Source organism: Lolium rigidum, chromosome 4, assembly GCF_022539505.1.
Source record: "Lolium rigidum isolate FL_2022 chromosome 4, APGP_CSIRO_Lrig_0.1, whole genome shotgun sequence".
NCBI lineage: Eukaryota > Viridiplantae > Streptophyta > Magnoliopsida > Poales > Poaceae > Lolium > Lolium rigidum.
In genome coordinates, this window is record NC_061511.1 from 61,274,021 (window position 1) to 61,297,134 (window position 23,114).

The 23,114-nt window shown below is 43.0% G+C and overlaps 1 protein-coding gene across 1 annotated transcript; it reads left to right on the plus strand.

The window, feature by feature from the left end:
• Positions 1 to 10,403: 10,403 nt before the first annotated feature.
• LOC124649636 (peroxidase 5-like) lies at positions 10,404 to 11,652 on the plus strand. The gene is made up of 2 exons (XM_047189233.1): positions 10,404 to 10,760; positions 10,867 to 11,652. Exons 1-2 carry the CDS (start codon positions 10,524 to 10,526, stop codon positions 11,650 to 11,652), a joined length of 1,023 nt encoding a protein of 340 aa, XP_047045189.1. The 5' UTR covers positions 10,404 to 10,523.
• The last annotated feature ends 11,462 nt before the right edge of the window (positions 11,653 to 23,114 follow it).

Here is a 23,114-nt window from a genome sequence, read left to right on the forward strand (position 1 = left end):
TCAAAGAGATATCTATAGAGGCCACTTGGGTAGCTAACCCAGTGATGGTGCCGAAGAAAAACACGAAAGTCCTTCACATGTGTGTCGACTTTACGTGCCTTAATAAACATTGTCCAAAGGATCACTTTCCCCTCCCAAGGATCGATCAAATTATCGACTCCACGGCAGGATGTGAACGTCTTTCCTTCCTGGATGCTTACTCTGGTTATAACCAAATCAGATTGAAAGAAGAGGACGAGGTCAAAACAGCGTTCATCACACCTTACGGCGTGTTTTGCTATAGAACAATGCCTTTTGGTCTGAAAAACGCGGGAGCAACATATCAGCGGATGATACAGAAATGCTTAGCAACACAGATTGGAAAAAACGTACAAGTGTACATTGATGATGTCGTCATAACATCAAAAAAGGGGGCAACATTAATCGAGGACTTGAAGGAAACTTTCGACAACCTCGACAAATTTTGTCTCAAATTGAATCCGACCAAGTGCTCTTTCGGCGTCCCTGCAGGAGAACTTCTCGGGTTCCTAGTCTCAGCAAGGGGGATCGAAGCTAATCCCAAAAAAATCGAAGCTATCGTAACAATGAGGAAGCCAACAAAGCTGAAAGAAATACAACAGCTAACTGGGCGAGTCGCAGCTTTAAGCAGATTCGTCGCCAGGCTGGGAGAAAAGGCGTTACCGTTCTATGCCCTAATCAAACAAGGCGATAAGTTTCAGTGGAACGAAGAGGCAGACAGAGCCTTTGAGGATCTTAAACGCACAATCTCGACACCCCCAATCTTGGTGGCGCCAAAAGAGAAGGAACCCCTCTTGCTATACATTGCGGCTACACCTCAGGTAGTCAGCACGGCGCTAGTTGTCGAAAGAGAAGAAGAAGGAAAACTCCACGGAGTGCAGAGGCCAGTATATTTCATTAGTGAAGTACTATCGCCTTCGAAGCAGAGGTACCCACAGTATCAAAAACTAGCATATGGAGTATTCACAACCGCAAGAAAATTGCGGCACTATTTTTCGGGGCATCCGATAATAGTGGTCAATGAGGCGCCTTTATCCAATATACTCAACAATCCAGAAGCTACAGGCCGTGTCTCCCTTTGGGGAATAGAACTTTCTCCTCGGGACATCACGTATGAAAAAAGAAAGGCAATAAAGTCGCAAATTTTACCAGACTTCATCGCAGAGTGGATGGAGTTGCAAAACATAGGACCTCCGGATTTATCGAGAACCTGGACTATGAACTTTGACGGGTCCAAAAGGTTAGAAGGAGCTGGAGCAGGCGTGATACTTATATCGCCTGAAGGCGACAAATTGAAATATGTCTTACGGATGACGTTCCCAAACGCATCTAACAATGAGGCAGAATATGAAGCTCTTATACACGGGATGAAGATGGCGAAAGCTTGCGGCGCAACTCGATTAAAAATATTTGGCGACTCACAATTGGTGGCTCAGCAAGTCATGAACCAGTGTGATGCAGTCAATGATAGCATGGTGGCGTACAAGGAAATGTATAACGAGGTGGAGAAACTGTTTGATGGATGCGAAGTAAACCACATCAGCAGGTTGAGTAATGATGAAGCCGACGTTCTTGCAAACATCGGGTCACAGTGCCTCGCAATCCCTCCAGGCGTGTTCTGGGAGGAGATAGCAGAGAGATCCACAAAGCCGAGGAAATCAACAAAGAAGGAGAAGAACGATAAACCCTCGGGGGCTGTGAAAGAAACATTAGAAGAAGAAGACGAGGAGCAGGACTTAGTACTAATGGTGCAAATCCCATGGATGCAGGTGTACATATCATACATCCTAAGGAAAACAATACCCGATGATCCAGTTGAAGCAAGGCGAGTTATCAGACGATCTAAAGCTTTCACGGTAGTTAGAGGGGAGTTGTACAAACGAAGTATTTCGGGTGTGTTACAAAAGTGCGTCACACCCGAAGAAGGAAGGATAATTCTGAAAGACGTGCACGAAGGAGTATGTGGTCATCACGCAAGTAGTCGAGCTATTGCAGCCAAGGTTTTTCGAGCTGGATTTTACTGGTTGACAGTAGTTGAGGACGCGAAAGAAATAGTGCGCACTTGCGATGCGTGCTAGAGATTTGCCGCAAAACCGCACTCTCCTGCAGCGGAATTGATGCCTATACCCTTATCTTGGCCCTTTGCTCAGTGGGGTCTCGATATGGTGGGAAAGTTACACAAAGCTTCGCTAGGAGAATACGAGTATATGCTCGTTGCGGTCGACAAATTTACCAAGTGGATAGAAGCGAAGCCTATAAATTCACCGGATGCAGCGTCAGCAATAAAATTCGTGAAGGGCATTGTTTTTCGGTTTGGAGTACCTCATAGCATCGTCACGGACAACGGCAGCAACTTCACATCCAAGGAATTCAAGGCGTACTGTGCAGAGGTAGGCATTAAATTGCACTTCGCGTCAGTTGTGCATCCTCAAACCAACGGGCAAGTCGAGAAAGCCAATTGTATCATCTGCAATGGTATCAAGAAACGCTTGTTAGGGCCATTGGAAAAAGCTCGACATACTTGGCCAGAGGAGCTGCCGAGTGTGTTATGGAGCATCCGAACAACACCAAATACAGCGACACAGGAGACTCCGTTCTTCCTGCTCCATGGAGCAGAAGCAGTACTACCGATAGAAATAGAGCACGACTCTCCCAGAGTCACGGAGTACAATGAAGAAGTCTACAGGAAAGCATTGGAAGACGACGTCGATGCACTCGACGAAGTTCGAGACGAAGTATTGTCAAGGGTAACTAAATATCAGCAGGACCTGAAAAACTACCACAGTCGACGATTGCGACCAAGATCATTTCAGGTTGGAGACCTAGTTTTGCGACTCAATCAAGAGCGAACTGAAAAACTTGAGTCGCCATGGCTTGGCCCTTACGTCGTCACAGAAGTCATCGAAGGAGGAGCGTACAGGATCAAGGACAAGAAGACAGGGAATCCCGAGAAGAACCCCTGGAACGTGGCACAGCTAAGGCGTTTTTACGCTTAGTGTCGAAATATAGTCCTCCTTGTAAAAAATATAATGTACTGAAACGCCCGCGAGTTTTCAGACGCACTCTTTTCATTTTCGGGGCACCGAGTGGGGCCGGGAAAGGTTTTTAATGAGGCGGGCTCGCGGTGCTGCAATAAAATAAAGATAGTGGAAATATATATCTTTTCTTCGACACGGTCAGGGGCTTATGCCTCGAAGCTGCAATATAGATGAATTTAACTGATAAAATTATCTCGCCTTGGTACTGAATACCTCGCCAGATAAAAAGAAGACACAAAATAGCAATGAAAACAGAGCAAAAACACTCAGGGGCTAGAACCCGCAAATATAGTATATTCAGTATAAATTCGGTTGCCTTGGTCTAAAAACCTCGCATATACAATAAAGAGATCCGCCATCGAAACATTCGGGGGCTTGATGAAGAAAAATAAATACATTTGTTGGCTTCACAATATAGAATATGTCTACAACACACAAGATACAATTTTGGAGAAGATTCGACAAGCTACAAGAAAAAATATCAATTCCTACCTAATATACTATCTATGGATAGTCCTTTGTTATTTGCAGGAGTTGTCGTATGTTCAGCATAGCTACCTTTGATAAAAAATTCAGAGTCCATCCGAAGAAGTTCATCCATCATTTCTTCGGCTACAGGAGTCACAATATCATTGATTCTGTCGATGTTCCTTTTTCGTTTCGCCTGCTTAGCCAAGCACTTGGAGACAATCGTCGTCAGGTTTAACTTTCGGTAGCAGATCTGTATCATAATCATGGTGAATCTTGCTCCCGCGGACAATTGAGCTCGCACAAAGTTATGGATACGAGGAGCATCCCGAAATTTTTCCATCAAACCAAGAAGAGTGTCAGGTGCCTCGTTCCGAGGAAACATTGTCTTGTAAACCAAGGACAAGGTCCTGGTACAGAAATCAAGGAAGTCGCGAACTTGACTGGCGCGGTCTTGAAACCTAACAATCTGTCGGGTACGCTCTGGAGTGGCCCAGAAAAGAGAACCGTGGTCAAGAGAAAGGTTGTCAAGGAGATTGGTCCTTGTGTTTACCCTTTCGTCTTCAGCAGCAGCGTCGAGAAAGGAACCTATTTGGCGACAGCATAAGAATATCGGAAAAGATAAAACGGGCAAACAGAAGGAGTCCAGGTTCGCAAAGGCATACCTGACATATCCGCACTGGCTTCATTCATCAAATCAAGCATCAATCTCTCGAGTGGTCGCTTTTTCAGCTTCAGAAACAGCGGCTTCTTTTGCAGCTATGGCATCTTGAGCCTGTCGAAGTGCAGTTTTCTCCCTCTCGGATGATTTTCGAGACTGTTCCATCATCATAAGTAATTGTTTCTTCAAAGACTGCAGTTGTTGACGAAGCTCTTCCAAGTCTTCCGGTGAATTTTTACTCGAAGAAGTTGCAACATGATCGACAGCAACACCAGCTGTCTTCGAACGGGATGACGCAGGTAAAACATCGGAAGGATGACGAGTTGCAGTATAGTTGTCAAAAATCAACTGGAAAATAAAAAGATTCGATATCAATCACCAAGCAAAGATAGATTTCCATTCATTCTCGAAGTATACACATTGCTATTACAAAAGAAGGGTCCCTAATGGACTAGTGAAGTAGCTGTCGCTAAAATTAACTAGGGCGACAACGTCGAAGGACAGAAAAAACTAAAAGAAAGGACAGGGTGGTCTACTTGACCTCCGGCTTGGATGAGCTTGGAGCAGGAGTTGGTTTAACACCAAGGAAGGAAAGAATTGGTTTGGAGGGAGGCTTGGCAGCTTTAATCGGAGATTGCCATTCTTTCGTTTCCATCTCCCTTATGTCGCGAACTTTGGTCCAGTCGACGTTTTGTTAGCTATCCGCAACCAGCGCAATGGTGCCCTCAACGCCAATCTTCAGGCCCTCTTGGCGAATTTGAAGCCCAAGATCTTCTGGCACGTTGAACGCTTTGGCAAGAGCGACGAAGGTGTTGGGTTCCTCTTTCTTCGGGAAAAAGTAGGGGAAAAGCTTCGATAGACTTGCTTCAGCTTCATCAAGGCCTTCGCGTGCTTCATCCCCATGAATTTCAAGAAGAGTCAGTGCGTCGAGCAGCTCGTCGCCTACAGGACCATCCACCTCATAGTCTTGATGAGTTCTCCCTGAAGACAAAACAAAGGGTAGCTCGTAAATAACATGCCCGGAAAAATATGAAGTAACCCGAGAAAAATAGCAGGGATCAAAGTACTTACTAACAAAATGACGACACTCCGACTCCAGGCGACTGAGGATCTCTGTTTCTCGAGCAGTTTGCTGTTGTACATTCTCGCTCAAAGAGTTTTCCGCCTCATGAAGTCTTTTTCGAAGATCTTCGACAGTGGCAGCATCGGCTTCAGCCTTCTTACGGGCCTTTTCGCTCTGCTCCAACTTGGTAGCAAGAGCGCTAGCACGCTTATTGGCCTCCGCAAGTTCTCCTGGCAAAATAAGCGACAATAAAATATTATGACACAAATAGTGGAGGGCATGCAACAAAAAAGGCGGAGGATGATAAGTACCTTCCAGCTTCTTGGTATGATCATGATACCCGACGAATTGGGTACCGAGACGGATAAATTCCTTCATTAAAGGCTGAAGAGAGGACCAAAAGAAAAAGAAGTCAATACAGTTAGTCTAGACTCAACAACATCTTGCAAGAAACAAAGGAGAGATAATAGCACTAAAAGGCTCGGAACACGAACAAAAAAGAGCAGACTGAAACACTTACGTCATCTAATGAAGGTGTCGACGAATTACTAGGGAACTGTATGGGTTCCTTGGATGGCTCGACCCTTGCCCTCTTTGGCGAAGAGGCACGTGGGCTTGCTGGTGGAGTCGAATGCTCAACATTTTGCTGAGGAGGCGAAGTTTCATCCTCATCACGCTGAGTTTCGGACACAATTAAAGTACGCGACGTACTCGTTCGAGCAGCCGCGTCAATAGGTTGCTCTTCTTCCTCGTCATCACTACAATAAAAATGGCGCCAGTATAAGAAGCAAAACATTAAAAAGCAAAGAAGTAGGAAGTACGGAGTAACTTACGAGCTGACGAGGGCATCAGTGTATGGATTGAAAGCTGCCTTCCTATTTGAAGGATCAGTCTCTTCGGCATTGGAGGTGCCGGAATCTTTGACTTCACTCCTTTTCCTCCTGTTTTTTGGGGAAACAGGAGGAGGGGAGTGTGTTGAAGCAGTGGCTTCAGATTCAGCAGAAGCCGCGGATTTGTGAGAACCCGCAACTTCACTGGCAGGGCGCGAGATGCCTTGGTTGTCATCATCGATGACAGTACGGTCTTCAACTTCTCCACCTTCAGGAAGAGGAGGAAGAGAAGCAAGGACGGGGTGGTTCTGAGATAAAAAAAAGGGGTGTCGACAAAAAGGTGTTAGCAAAATAGTGGTCGACAAATAATAAAGTTCGAATAGACAATATAGCACTTAAAAGGAAAAATTACCTCAGGAAGAGGATTGGCACTACTGTATGGCGTAATGCGGCAAGAGGATGGAACCAGATCCTTCTTGTTGAGCGATGAGATTTTGCGGATAAGCTTTTCAAAATCCTTCAAAGGAAGATCTTTTGGAAGCCTGTCGACATCTTTTTCACCAGCGTACTTCCAGAAGGGATTTTTGCAAGCCTGGAGAGGCTGCACTCTAGTCTTAAGGAAGTAGGCAGTAATCTCAATACCCGAAAGTTCCTTGCCGCGAGTGTTCTGAAGCTCGTGGATGCGAGTCATCAGCGCTTCTGTCGCTAATTTCTCATCTTCAGTAGCTTCAGCATCCCAGGAACGGCGGCGAAGGATTTTGGCTTCTCCGTCAAAAGGAGCGATGTTTTCTTCCACTAGATTGGAGTTTTCTTCATGGATATATAACCACTTCTTCCGCCAACCTTGTACGGAGTCGGGGAATTTGACGTCGAAATATTCGACGTCAGAACGAACACAGATAACAACGCCGCCAATATTGTAGGCGACGTTGTGAGAGCCATTACGGCGGAGGCAGAAGATACGCTTCCACAGAGCCCAATTAGGTTGGACCCCGAGGAAGCACTCACACAGTGTGTTAAAAATCAACACGTGGAGGATGGAATTGGGCGTCAGCTGATGCAGCTGAAGCCCATAGACAAAAAGGAGACCGCGGAGAAACTCGTGGATTGGGGGAGAAAGACCTCGGATGAGGTGGTCAACGAAACTGACCCGATAATCGATTGGAGGCCTTGGGTAGCTCTCTTCCTTGGGGAACTGGAGGGAGTTCTCCTTCTTGCTGAATCCCATCTTCTTCAGCAGGTTGATGTCTTGGGCAGAGATCTTGGATCTCTCCCACTCGGCGCTTCCCAGATCCGTTGTCGCCATCTTCGACTCTGGCGTGCTGTGCCTAGTCAAACGGATGCGAGGCGGCATCAACAAGCTTGGCAGCGAAAGGTGGGAGTGTGTTTGAGCGCTTGAAGCAGTGGCAGCAATGGAGGATTTTGCAGCGGAGAAGCAGAGATGCGGCGCGAGCGAAAGGACTAGAGGAGGAAGACGACGCCCTTATATACAGGTGCGGTGAACCGTCACGCCGTTGGATCGCAAGATTGCGGGATAGATGGTGTATACGTGGACAAGGGGTAAACGGTAATTTCATACAGACGAGAAAGTGCAGCAGCTACAGTACGTGCGCCATGAAAAGCGGAGGACGTGTGTCCCCCACTTGCGCGACGTGTCAAACTGGTGCGGAAATTTGGCCCACAAAGCCAGAGAGAGAGAGGTTCTCACGTTTTCCCGATACAGTAATCGTGGCTATCATCAGCAGTGATGTCACCTTGGTAAAGGAAATTCTCGGCTATGCAGCATTGCAAAAACGGCGACAGCGGAAGATTGTTTCGAGAGCTTTTGAACAAATACAAGTTTTTGCCCAAATGCTCGGGGGCTACTTTACAAAAAAAAAATGAATGAAAAAGTTGAGCAAATCAAAATAGAAATGGCGAGAGTCTATGATCAAATACAAGTATTTGCTCATAGCCTCGGGGGCTACTCCCATCGGGAGCGCTGTTCGCGCACCCGATAGGTTTGCAAAATTATGCGACAGGACAAAAATATAGCGGGAACGCTGTTCGCGTGCCCGATGAAATTATAAAAATAAAAGAGAAAGAGGAAGTGAGTATATTTCGAGTTATACAAATAACTCTGCATATACTCCCATCGGGAGAGCAATATAAGTCATCCGCTGACTCTATAAAGTGTGCTATTCCAACAGCCGAATAAGCACTCGACAATATATTCTCAGAGCGCCAAAGTTGCGAATAAATCTCTGAATGCCGCAAAAATTTGCGAAGGTAAGACCCCAGATCCGTTCTGTGTGGCGTGGCGCCGTCTCTGACGTCGGTTTGCTACTTTTTTCCGTATCAACAGATACGAAGAAAAATCCTAACGAACGCGTTAGGTACCGGATAAAATATGACTGGGACTCGACAGAATGGTAAGACCTTAAGCGGCACCTGTCGATGTTTACACCAGTATCCCGAGATCATGTCCAGGGACGTGATCTTGAAGTAGGTTTTTGCGGATTGCCACTAGAGCAGTTAACTAGTACCTAATCCGTCAGATGAACTAGAGCCCCAATTACCATTATCCCTGTACAATATAGAAATTCTTATGCAAAGATATATGGTAAAGCTTAAATATAAAGGTGGAGATTTTCCCTGATTCTACGATTCAAGCAAAATCTCGGGGGCTACTGACATAGGCATACCCAATGGGCCTGCCGAAGATGGTACCCGGGTTTACTGAAGTCCCACGACCCGAAGAATAAGAAGATTCGGAAGCCCAAGATACTATTAAGGAAGGATAGAGTTGTAATAAGAGTCATCATTTGTAATCTTGCGGGACGGGTTAGAAACCCTCCCGGACTTTGTAAACTTGTGTATCACGAATCCCTCGGCTCCGCCTCCTATTTAAGGGGGAGTCGAGGGACAAAGAAAGAATCAATTGACTGTCTCACAAACCCTAGCTTTTACATCGTCGAATACTTTTCGGCTGAAACCTTCGAGATCTACTTGCCCTCTACATCCAACGAAACCCTAGTCTATACTTGTAAGCATTAACAAGTTGATACCTTGTCACCTAGTCTGTTCCATCATATCGGTCTTTTGGTTAAACTAGCTAGAGCAGTTTCACATTAACGAGTCTCGAGCTTTTTTTTTCAACCTAGTGGACAGTTGACCTTGGCCTAGCAGCATTTATTTTGTTGTGTTGATCCAGTATTTGCGGAGGGAGATATATCTATGTTTTCCATGCATTTCAATGAATAAGGAGTGCACTCTTTTAAGATTTTTTTTTGACCAAAAATTAATTCATACATAAAGATATATAATTGCTTTCATTAGAAAGTGATTTTTCAATACAAATCTAACCATACCAATCATGTACCATATAGTTGAGACATTGTGGCTCCAACTTTTTGGCCAACGTTCGTCTTTGAAATGTGTGCGTGGTTTATTCATTGGAACGGATGTAGTATACAATATTTTACCAAGATTTAGTCACGCTAGTAACGAAAACGAATTAGCAACACAAACCGTGTATTTTTTTTTCAATAAAGACACAAACCGTGTATGACTATTTGCTTTTCTTGCCGCAGCCTTTGGAGAATAGTAGCTGCATTCTGTTCAACTGCTACTAATATGATAATGAATAATATAATGTTGCAGGCCAGTCCCAAAGGTAAACGAAAACGAATGGAACACTTTACATATATAAAGATCATACAAACCCACACGACTTTGCCCGGGTCATATATATCGCGAAGAGACCATGTCAAGGGTTTATCTCGCTACCTGACGCATCACTTTTGATCTGTCATCTTGTTGATTGCAGTTTTGCACGAATAATGTTCTTGCTAATGTACCGTTTGGGGGTAACCTAGCCGCCTTAGTTAGGCAGAGTCTGACAGTGACATGTACATACATACATGCATAATGTCGGCTACCAAGTCTTCATATTTCCACATACATATTGATCGATGCCGATCCCATTCGTACGAGTACTGTAGAACCGGAAGAAATTTTCTCCACGATGATTTCCATGCATCAGACACTGTCCGTTGCTGCTTCGAGATGTGTACTGACACTTTGTTGTCGTGATCGCTGATGCATGTATATGTGTGGACTAGGGTCAATGGTGACAATAGTTGCTGGATGAGTAAGCAAGCTTACTTTAGTTGCTGTTGGTGGATGGAAGCAGCTAATGTATGAAACCATGCAACGACGATTGAGTCTTCGTGCTGACTAGGTACACCACGCGCCACCATTTTTCCCAACTGCATGCATATATAAACACTACCACCATGATCCATCCAGCCATCAACTCATCTCCACATCAACCAATTCCATTCCAATCGATCTCCAGTTTTGAATTGATATAAGATTTAGAGAGATAAGGAAACCAGAGCTGCTTGATATCAGCTAACTAGAACTTATAAACCAGCTGGTCATTAATTAGCTAAGCTTCGGTGATGAGGTCGTCGTCATCGTCGGTGTTTTGGGCAGTGGTGCTGCTCGTTGCGGTTGCCTCTTCGACGGCGGCGCGTGCGTCGCATGATCTATCGGGTTCTCTGAAGGTTGGATTCTACGAGCACTCCTGCCCACAGGCCGAGGACATTGTGCGCGACGCCGTCCGCCGCGCCGTCGGCTTCAACCCCGGCTTCGCCCCTGGCCTCATTCGCATGCACTTCCATGACTGCTTCGTCAGGGTAAGCAAAATCCTATAATCTTTCCATAATCTGAACATGTCGGCACCACATTTTATCAAATTTGTATCAGAACTAACCGTTGATTCATATTGTCAATCACGTGTAGGGCTGTGATGCCTCGGTGCTGATCAACTCGACGCCAGGCAACAAGGCGGAGAAAGACTCGGTGGCGAACAACCCGAGCATGCGCGGCTTCGAGGTCATCGACGAGGCCAAGGCCGCCCTGGAGGCCGCCTGCCCGCGCACCGTCTCCTGCGCCGACGTGCTCGCTTTCGCCGCTCGTGACAGCGCCGCCATCGCCGGCGGCATCGACTACCCCGTCCCGGCCGGCCGCCGCGACGGCCGCGTGTCGATCTCCGACGAGGTGCTCGAGAACAACGTACCCTTCCCAACCGACGGGGTCTCGGAGCTCGTCGCCAGCTTCGAGCGCAAGGGGCTATCCGCCGACGACATGGTCACGCTCTCTGGCGCGCACACCATCGGGAGGTCCCACTGCTCCTCCTTCACGCAGCGCATCCACAACTTCTCCGGTGAGGCTGGCCGGACTGACCCGTCCATTGAGCCATCCTACGCGGCCGACCTGAGGCGGCAGTGCCCACCGTCCACCGACGACATGAGCAACCCCACTGTCGCGCCGCTGGATCTTGTCACGCCAAGGGAGTTCGACAACCAGTACTACAAGAACGTGCTCGCCCACAAGGTGCCTCTCACCTCCGACCAGACGCTGCTTACCAGCGTCAAAACAGCGGCGATCGTTGTGCTCCACGCCGCCGTCGAGAGGGTGTGGCAGGCCAAGTTTGCCGCCGCAATGGTCAAGATGGGCAACGTCCAGGTGCTCACCGGTGAGGACGGGGAGATCAGGGAGAAGTGCTTCGTCATCAACCACCACTAGTTAATTCTTTTCCACAATTCATTCCGACGCATAGTTTGTTGGTTAATACTATATGTAAGTCCGTCAGTGAGGTAATGTTCAGAATGAGAGATTAATATACTTAAGGACGCCTTCACAGATTTCATATACTCCTATAGTGGATTGTGTAGTGTATGTGCATGTATATCTTCGAAAAAAGTGCATATGCATGTGGCCGTAATGGACGACAAATTCAAATCAACTTGAAAACAAATGACGAGAATCAGTACACACTTACATAATCTTAAAAACACAATGGAAACAAATAATAATTTACTCCATTTGACAAAAATATAAGACACATTTTTTTGCACGGTCTTTGATCCACAACTTTTACCACTAATATATACCAAATTATACAAATTCAGAATATATATAATGGTGTCAATATGAGATATACAATTTTTATAATTATTATGTATATACCAAATTTGGCTAGTCAACAACTTCTAATTTGGTACCATCTATAAGTACCATCAGTACAGATTCGCTGAACTCTGAACTATAATAGAAACGGAAAATCTATCTCTAAGCTGATCTGACTGTATCTTAACGTCAGTTCGCGCTCCTGGCCGCGCGATTGGCATACGATGGTCCAGAGCTTCCCGCAACGCGCACCTGGTGGGGACCCACGTGCAGTGTCTGTCGTCGCGTGCCCGTAGCATCAGATTTTTTTTTTCGAAATTAATTGAGGCCTGTCGGGGAGCTAGTTCATTTCGTCTTCCTCCGTCCTCGGATGCGGTCGTCCTGGTGCTCCGCCTCGTCCCCAAATCCGGCGATTGCGGTCGCCGGCGACGGATCTTACTCGCCGGAGACGATTTTCCGCATCAGGTTCGGTTCGCCCACTTCGATTGCTCTTCCGCACCGTCGCGCACCTTCTCCTTGCTTCTAATTTCTCTCCTCGTGTTCTCATGGGTGGTGCCATCCTTCACCGTGGTTCTCGTTTCTGGCCGATAGGAGTGGTCGCCGGAGTCGCCGTGGACGGTTTATTACTCGCCGTAGTCTGATTTCGTCCTAGGTTGGTTTTGCGCTCCACTCCCTTTGCTCATCCCGCATCAGTTCCGCTTTGTTTTCGTTATGTTTTTCACATCTGGTTTTGTCAGGTGACATCCTTCTCCGTGGATCTACTCTTCGTGCTTCCGCTAGTGGTCTGGTCTGTTGTTCCCGCCGTTGTTAACATCGTCCTCTCTCCGGCAACACGCTCGACGTGATTTCCTCTGTCTCCGCCACAGTAAGGTACAGGTACTCGTGATTTCTGGGCAACATCCTAGTGCATTTGATTCTATAGGGATGTTACTGTGTGGGCATTTAGGATTGTGTGGTGTTATTCTCTCCGCCCAGTCAATAATGTTTTTCATGTGTTTTTTTGTGCATCATATGATAGCAATTATCGTGCTATGACATCCTAATGCAGGGGATTTGTTGAGGATGTTATTTTTTGTAGAATTTCCCTAAGGATTTTGTGCATCGTATGGCAGTAATTTTAGTGCTATGACACCATTTTTGCGCATGTAATTATTTGAGGATGTTACTGTGTGGTCACATATGGCAGTAATTTTAGTGCTATGACATCATTTTGCGCATGTAATTTTTTGAGGATGTTACTGTGTGGTCACCTATGGCAGTAATTTTTGTGCTATGACATCATTTGCGCATGTAATTTTTTGAGGATGTTACTGTGTGGTAGATTAGGATTTTTTGTGATGGCCTTAATGAGGTTTGTGTGCAGCATATTGTAGCAATTTTAGTGCTATGACAACGTAGTCCAGGGAATTTTTGAGGATGTTAATGTGTGGTTACTTTTAGGATTTTTTTGTGATGTCCTCTAGTGGTTTCTGTGCAACATATGGTAGCAATTTTCGTGATATGATATCCTAGTGCAGGAATTTTTTTGAGGATGTTTACTGTGTGGTCACTGAGGTTTTTGTGGTCACTGAGGTATGAGCAATGATGTACAGGTTTTTTATGGTGCTATAACATCCTAGTGCAGTTTTTTTGTGCGTGTGCAACATCTGGTACCAAATGTGATGATATAACATCCTTGTGCATGGAATTTTTTAGGATTTTTGCTACCTGGTCACTTGGGATTTTTGTGATGATCATGTGGTTGGTGTGCAGCATCTGATTTGTGCTTCAATTTGGTTTTTGCGCAACATCTAGTAACAATTTTTATTTTACTATAACATGCTAATGCAATTTTGATTTTTGAGGTTGTTGCTATCTGGTTAGTTAGGTTTTTTGCGATGCCATAATGTGTTGTTTTTTGCAACGCCTTGTAGCAAATGTTGTGTCCCAGTAACATCTGAATCAGAAACATGTTTTCAAACCTTCTGCCATATATGTGACATCAGTGCACCATTGTCTCAGTAACATTTTTTTTGCTAAATGACATATACACCTGTGTAGACATTTGTTATTTTCTTCCCATAATATTATTTTCTTCCCATAATAACTTCCACCTTGCTTAATTTTCAACAGACATCAATGACAAAGTCAAGTAGTCATAGGAAAAACAAGTCCGGGAAAAAACACAGTAAGCTAAGCCTTATGCGCAAGAAACTTACATTGAAGCACAAGGTTTCAGCAATTCATTGTGAGCTACCAAGTGAAGTAGATGTATCTGTTGAAGCTGTCCGTGATGAAGGGAATGTTGTTCAAGAAACTCAAAAACAAAATGGAGCAAATGTTGTTGAGGAAGAAGTAGAACCTGTGAAGGTGAGTTAAAGAATCTACAACTTTGTAGTACATCTTCATTTTTTTTACTAGATGTTTTTTCCTCTCGTGGATGAATTGATGTACATGTTTCTCAGTAAGTCCTAATATATTCTTGTTTTGCTATTTACATTCCCATTAAAATGTAATATCATTCATAACCAAAGACAGCGGGCTTTTACCGCGGTAGTTCGCAATTTCTGCAAATTTAGAAACAAGCTGTCTCTTAAAACAATATCATTAAAACAATATCATTAAATTTGGCAAGTATAACATAGACAGTATTAACATGTATAATCTCCTTTCCCAGTTTAAATTGGGTTTTTTTTTTGGAATTGTTCTAGGTGAAGAGGAAGAAATTACTACAGCGTGCATCCCCAATGAAGCTAGTGAGGTTATATCCTAGCATTACAGATGATCAGATGACAATGATTAGGAATGCAGATTATGGTGGATTATTGGATATAAAATGTTCGAAACTGCAACCTGATTTGTGCAAGTTTCTGATGGAGAGCTTTGATCCAGCATCGTGCAGTTTGGTCTTCCCTGGGAGAGGTTCAATCCCTATCACTGAAGATTCCGTACAAAAGGTTATAGGTGTCCCGCGTGGCAAGTTACAAGTGTCGTACGATCTCAATTCAGATGCAATAAAATTCATGCGGGAAGAAATTGGAGTTGTAGGAAAGCAGCAACCAACTATCAAAGCTTTAGAAAAGAAACTTCTCACACTGAAGAAAGCTGACAGCCGGTACCTAAGATTGTTCATAATTTATGGGATGTGCTCCGTGCTAGCTCCTACTACTGGTGTACGCATTAGTCCGAGGATATACTCTTCTTTTATTCAAATCAAACTAGCAAAAAATCTGAATGTCTGCAAGTTTGTGATAACTATGATCCAGAAAGCAACTCAGTCAAGTTCAGAAAAGGCAATCCTAAAGTCATGCATGTTGTACATCATGGTAACTTCTTTCTGCTCATAATTTGATTTCCATTGATCATATTATTTTTCATGCCTGGAAACAATGTCCTCTTTTCCTTACAGATTTCCCTTTTACATCTGTTAAAGGTCAAATACCTAGATTCATTGCAACTAAATGATATGGATATCAGTGATGAAGGGACGCGTGTTTCAGTTTGGACAAACGCAATGGTCAGGAAAGCTATTATGCAGGACACACGACCTGATGGTTCGTTCGGCAATGCACCGGTAAAAACTTACAGAAATAGCATATGTAGTTTAACTGTAGTTTTTTTTTTGCCTTTTCAACCAAAACATATGATTGTTCTCTGATATATGTTCCTCTCTGTCTATGAATCTGAAGTTGAACCTGAATATGCGTACACAAGTGCATCTGAATCAACTGAAAGAGATGTATCTGTCGAAAATTCAGAAGCTCATGGGCAGGATAAACTCAACAACCTAAGCAATAGGTCCACTGATAGGGATGAATCTATGGAGCAGTCACATACACTCGGACATGATGAAGACAGCACAAACCATCAAGAGCAAAGCGACAACACACATTTTGAAGAGCGTGCCGATGATGAATGGAAGTATGGTGACATGAATGAAGAAGAGTTTGAAGATGTCAAACCAGAAGCGTATACTGGGGGGCAAACCATACTTTTTGCAGACCCGGATGTTATTGATAGGTTCATCAGACATAATGTGCCATCTACATGCACAGCGCAAGTAAGCATGAAACAGCATTTTCTTACTCTTTTTACGTCTCACCTAGAAAATAGCACCCTTACTAAAGTAGAATACAACTTCCATATGAAAATAACATGTACTTATTGAGGTCAAATGTTAACATAAGAGGATTAATTTCTGCAATTATTTTTACCATAGCTTTTCCTGCTTTTCCAATGTTCCATGTTTTCAAACACCAGTAGTAGAATAAGGCATACATTTTTTCCCTATTATACAAGAGTGACACCTATTTCAACCAACTTTTCCGGGAAAAAACATCTGAACTAATTTTAACCAAAAAAAAAGTTTCAAACATTGGTTCAAATTCTCTAGGATGTATCATTACCTGCAAATTTATTACTTCTGTACAATTTTTTTTTGCTGACAAAACTACTTATAAACTTATTGTCATTTGTAGGAAACCTCTAGATTCAAAGAAGCAATTGAGTACGCTTGTCATGGTTTTGAAGCAAGCTTGCAGATGCTAGTTCGAAACTTACCAGCCAGGGCAGAGAGTAGAAACAATCCAGATTTCACAGGTCAGTAGATCAGCTCGCAGGAAACACTGACAAAAAGTAAAGATTCAGAAGCCAACACACAGTTCAAGCAGGCTACCTCAAATGTTTTTTCCAAGAAGCAACCATCAACAACACATGATGATAAGACCTTCAGGACGCATTCAGAGATCAATCACAACAACTATTCTGGTTCTATTGGTAAAGACGATGGTTGTGCCAGCAAGACAGTACCAGATGCACACATAGAAGGATTTTAAGAAGAGTTGAAACAACATATGGGTACTGCTGATGACACTACCAAACCAGCCAGTCCACAAACAGTAATCCAGAACCATAGCATTCCAAATATGAGTCCTGCTGAAGATGATGCACATAAAGAGGTGAAAGAACATCCTGATGGCATTTCAGTGAAAGATGTTGAACAAGCATTCATCGAAGACCATAGCATTCCACCCACAGTTACTGCTCAAGATGATGGAGGCATTCAGCTGGAAGTCGAAATACCAAACACTGTGTACAAGAGCACAGTGGATCATGTCAACCATGTAGCATGCAACAATGAAGATAAAGCAAATTTATATTCTCTGGATGCACTTGTGGCAGAATATAAACAGAAAAAGGGGGAAAATCAAGAAGATGTTAGTAAGACCGGGACAAAAATCATGAAGAATAACGACAGTGCCACCAATTCAGACAAGCTGACATCAAATCAAGCTGTGGATACTGGAATCTTGGAGCACAAAAATGTAACTTACAATCAACAATCCGGTGTGATGTTTGATGATGAAGATAGCTCAGTAAACAGTGAAGAGAAAAAAGGATAGAGTTCATGCACTATGTGGGGTTCTCACACATTCACAAGTTAAGCATACCAATCCTTAAAGTTCCAGAGATATCTGACAGTGGGATTCAAGAAAATACATCTCAACTAAGGAGCCAGATGTTGCAGCAACTGACAGACAAGCCAGCTCCAGAAGTAAATTCTGGATTGGAATCACTAATTGATGGAAGCAAAACAGATGAGATGGAAAAATTATTGTTAGACATGGTGCCAAAAGTAGAAGGAAACAAACGGAAAAAGGTCTCGTTCGCAGATGGACCAAGCAAGAAGATGAAAGAGGAATCAGTTTCTGTGGTTCCATCTCCATCAAGATATAGAACAAGATCTGCTTCTCGCGAAGAAATGGCTTCAAGCCCACAGAGAAAGCAGGATCTAGGTGTAGCCTAAGTAAAAATAGCAGCAAAAGGAAAAACAATGACGCCAAGAAAGACAACTCATCGCCAAGTATCAAGTCCAAGTGACAGCAATTCTCGGAGACAAACAAGACTTTCAACACTGAGCACTATGGCAACAGCAAAAACTGAACACAAGAAAGATGTAACTCCAAGTTCATCTGGAATCAAAACTACAACCAGTAGCATCCCAAGTTCAGCAAATTTCGACCCAATGAATAGGAAACTAAACTTCGACAGCATAGAATCTGAAAGGAGAATGCATGCAATGAGGATGGCTCCGGACCCACCACCTTTTGATCTAAGCACACCACCAGAAACTAATGATCAAGATGAATTAGTCGTCAACGAAGCTAACAAAGAAGTGGAGATACAAGAAGCAGAAGCTGTGGTTGCAGCACCAAACATCAAGAATACATCAGATGCATCAAGGAGCAAAACACCTGTGGTTCATGAATATCAAAAGAGAAATGTCAAGATAGGCCACTTAGCAAAATCTCCATTCGTCAACCTAGAATCCAAGAAAAACTACAGTGTTTCCAAGTCGATGGAAACTCTTTATAACATGGTGTGTGAGCATGGATGGAAGACTACCTCACCGACGAATAAAGAAATAGTCATTGATACAACAAATTACTATTGCAACCTCGGGCAGTTGGCTGATTCAGTTGCACCAGGGAAGATGTTGATAAATACAGTAGCTGAGATTGGAATTCACATAATGACATTGGAGAACAAAAATCCTAAGAAATACATAATGCCACTACGTGTTGCTGTAAGTAAACAATCATCGATTTCTTTTGTTCTTTTTACATTTGTTCATGCACTTCTTTTTGTCCACATTAATTATGCAGCAAGTAATTCATGCATCTCTTCTACAGAAATACCTCATTGATTCCCGATATGATTTAAAAGATGTTACAAGGTGTTTCGAGAACAGCCCAGCGAACAGACTTGATCACAAAGAAATTGTAAGTTTGCTAACTTCTAAACTGATTTCTTAAACTGAATTTTTATACACCAGATGTGCCTTCACATTAAACTGATTTTTTTAAAAAAACATACAGACAATAACATCCTTCATCTAACAGGTTTGTTTCCCGACACTCGAGAAGTGGGCACGAACACCTACAAATGGTTCTGGACACTACTGGTTGGTTGTTCTTAATGTAAGTGCAGAAAGATTTGAGATAATTGACTCGTTATCATCAAGGAAAAAGGGGGAAGCTCTTATGATGGAAGCATGTCACATGCTCATAGCGGGAATCAAGGTTATGTGGAAAAGAGAGTACGCAAAATCAAAAGTGCAAATCGCGAATTGTCCAATAGAAGTTATTGACAGTCCTCGTCAAACAAACACGTAAGATTTTCTTGTTTTTGGTAATTGACAAAGACAAATAGTACACTGCTACATCAGGTTTTTTTGATATCTCAATATATGTTAACTATGTTGCTGATCCATATGATCTCCTAGGTACGATTGCGGTTTCTTTATGTTGAAGAACCTTGAGGAAAAACATGGAAGGATGGTTTCATCATTCACACAGAAGGACTTGCCAAACATCAGGAAGCTATACACTGACAAATGGCTCCGCACGAAGAACAAAGCACCTTGGAGCTTATATATCTAGCCATGCTACTTGATGTTAAGGTAATGAAGCTGCTTCTCCTCATTTTTCTAACAGAAAAATTTACTGATAAAGGACAACTGAGTCAAGCAATTATTACATCTGGAATTTTTCTTCTCATTTTTTACACAAAATCACATGCAACTTAACACTTCACTTCAAAGAACATAAAATATTACATAAACTAAGAACGTAAATTGCAACCTTGCTAAATAATATATTCAAATGGACTCTGAAACCATGTATTCATGTTAACATAAGAACAAACTCTGAATCCATGTCTCCATGTCTAAATCTTAATTACTACCAAGCCATTTCTGGTTCCTATCACTGGAAAAATTGATGAAAAGGGAATTTCTCTGGATTTGCCAATCTTACTGGACAATTCCTTGCATCATGATCTATTTCACCACAAACACTACAAGTAGTTGGGTTAGGTTTCTTTAGCTGGAGTCCACCTTTCTTCCTTTTACTTGCATGGTCTTCCTTTAGCTGCGATAACGAGGGGTCTTTTGCTTTCTTGTTTCTAGATTGAGAAACATCTTCATCCATTCTTCCCTCACAGGGAGAAGAATCTGAAATATCTTCAGTTGCAACTGACTTGCTTTTCCTCCTCTTCAGTGCATCTGCATTAGCTTTCTTCAAAGCAGCTAGTTCTTTGCTCATTGCAATCATGTGCTTGTCTGCTATTTCTTTTGTTTTCTCAGAAACTGCCAATCCAACCGCGAGTTTTGAAAAATCATTGCAAAGATTTCCATACCGCAGTAACCTCATGTCTTTTCTAGACATTTTCTCTGTTTTTTTCTGTACTGGCTCGACAATGGATGGAACAATATCAGGAGGGGGTAGGGACCACCTAGGTAGAATGTAGTGCTCAGGTATCTCTCGCACTTCACCAATGTAAGACATTACTTTCATAATGTGGCAACAAAGAATTCCATCCTTGTAAAACTTGCAGCACTGGCAGTTGTACATGAGATTTTCAAGATCAACGTCAACCACATAGGTTCTTCTGCCATAACCATAGACAGTACCTTGCACTGGGAAAACCTCAAACACACCACCACCACAGTCCCTAGCATTGTAGGATGTTATCTTCCGCAACTCCAGCTGGAAAATATTGTAGATGGGTAGAGTGTAGGTTTGCAAAATTTGATCCTCCATTGGAAAATCTCCCCACAACCTTAAAACTTTGTCCATTCCCATGAAATCATGCCCATCCTCAGCAGAATCAATCTTTTCTTTTAATTTCATATACTGCTTGAAGAAATCAAGTAGGCTTCCGCGTGGGCTTATGTACTGCTTCAAAACAGCATTAAACCCTTCACTGCGAGCTGTTGTTTGCAAGAATGGGAAAAAGCGCTTCATGAAATAAGCAGGAACAAAACATTTCCGTAGTTCATAGATGTCCTTGAAATGATCATTATCAACAACATCATGTTTTTGGATCATCTCAGCCCAACTAGTTTCAAATTCTTCTTCAGTAACACTATAGTCAATAACATCATTGAAATCTCTTCTCAAGCCTTCTCTTTTGGCTGCCATAGGACCAATTTTTTCCTGAACCTTCTGCATGATATGCCATCTGCAGTTTCGGTGAATGGTGTCAGGGAACACCATTTCAATTGCAGTCCTCATAGCTACATCCTGGTCAGTAATGATGTTCAGAGGGTGCAAACCATCCATTGCTACTAAGAATGTCCGGAATAGCCACTCAAAGTTCGCAAACTTCTCATTCCGCAGGAAACCACAGCCAAGCTGTATGGACTGACCATATCTATTGATTCCAATGAATGGTGCGCAAGGCATGTTATACTGATTAGTCATGAAGGTTGTGTCAAACGATATGCAATCATTGTACAGCTTGTACACATCTCTGGCTGCACCATCAACCCAAAAGATGTTCTCAACCCTATTGTCATCGTCTAGCTTGTAGTCATAATAAAACCTAGGATCATCCTCTTTTAGCTTCTCAAAGTATTTCAACAACTCAGGGATGTCTTTGATTTTGCGCTCTTCACTATGTTGGGCTCTGTAATTGCTAATGGTTTTAGTACTGTAAGGTACATTCTGCTTGCTTCCATATATTTCCGCCATGATTTCCATAATCCGACCCGAACTGAGATTTACATCACTTAGCAAATCAATGAACTTCTTCTCTTCTTTTGGAATTTTGTTGTGCGACCTCAAGAATTTTTTCAGAGCAAATTTCTCAACAAATTCATGCGTATGCTCCTCGACAAAGCCGAGTAACTTCCCATCTGGCACCAGATCTTTTAATCCTCATTTTTGCCTTGCAATCTGCCAATTTTGTGATAGCTCGGTTTCTAATCTTCACAGGAGTAGGTGGCAATGAATTGTTCCATGTTTTATTGCAAACAAACAAGCATCTGTCTTTCTCTCCATCTTTTGTAGACTTCCTAGATGATTCAATCCTAACGGAGAAGCCAACATGATGCGCATACCTATTGTAATGTGACAGAGCAGCTTCCCAGGTGTCAAATTTCATGCCAAGAAATGGTGTCTTGGGGGAAAACCCTTCTGGTGTTGACTGAACTTCACCTTCCTCACCACTGTCCTCACTTGGTAAAGTCACACCTGTCTGGAAACCTGATCCGGCGTTAGTGCCTCTGTCCGAAGTGTCCTTCGGGTCGATTTGCGCATCACTAGTCTGACCAGCCGAATATGGACCAAATGGCCCAGTTGCATCAACATTTTCCCAATTAGGAGCACCATGAGATGTTCCTGCAGCATTGCTATTACTCTCAGGAACAAAACCTTGGTCAGGAGTGCTTTCCCAAACTGGAGGAGCATGAGATGATCCAGCTTCATTGTCATTGCTTCCAGGAGCAAAATCTTGGTCAGCTGGCTCGTTAAGATCAATTCCGAACCAGAAATCAAAACCTCTCGGCATTTGCAAAAGTTGCACACAGTTATAAGAAGAAAATTATACAGTTGAATAACTAAATGAACAAGAATTTATTTTTCACATCGCAATTAATTGCTGATTTTATGGATGTTGTTCAACATATTTCCATTTCATGTACTAACTTACTACAATTTTTTGCCCTAGGGGTACTGAAGTGATTGGTTGAAGATCATGCAAAGACAATATTTTGGCTGAAGATCATGAAAACATCCAGGTGCAGGTACTCAAAATAGTTAAGACCAAAAACACGGATCAAGTACGACCTGAACAATGCATCTAAGATGTTAATACTGCTGTAGGCGCCGTTTTGTACATTCTGTGTGGAACATGGTGATGTAAGCAGTAAGGCATGCTACTACCTTTTATCACTGTAGTATCATCCGGTATCATCCGAAAACTGTTGCAGATGCCGTTACTTTTGGATCAAAATACATCCATCAGATGTTACTACCTAGATGATTTCCCTGTTTGAGACATCTTCAGCAAATTACTTTTGGATGGAATCTAATGCATGAACTGAATCAGCTGATGTTTTTTCCTCCATATGCATAACTGAATTTCTTCTTTTGCTTCTACATTTTTTGTGTGCAACATCATAACTGAAATATAACTGGATGTTTGCCATGTTAAGATTGGCATGATGCTTTTAAAGAGAAATATGATGTTACTTCTACTGTTTGATGTATCTACTGAAAATTACTGATTTTTATGAACACCAACTAATGCAGAAA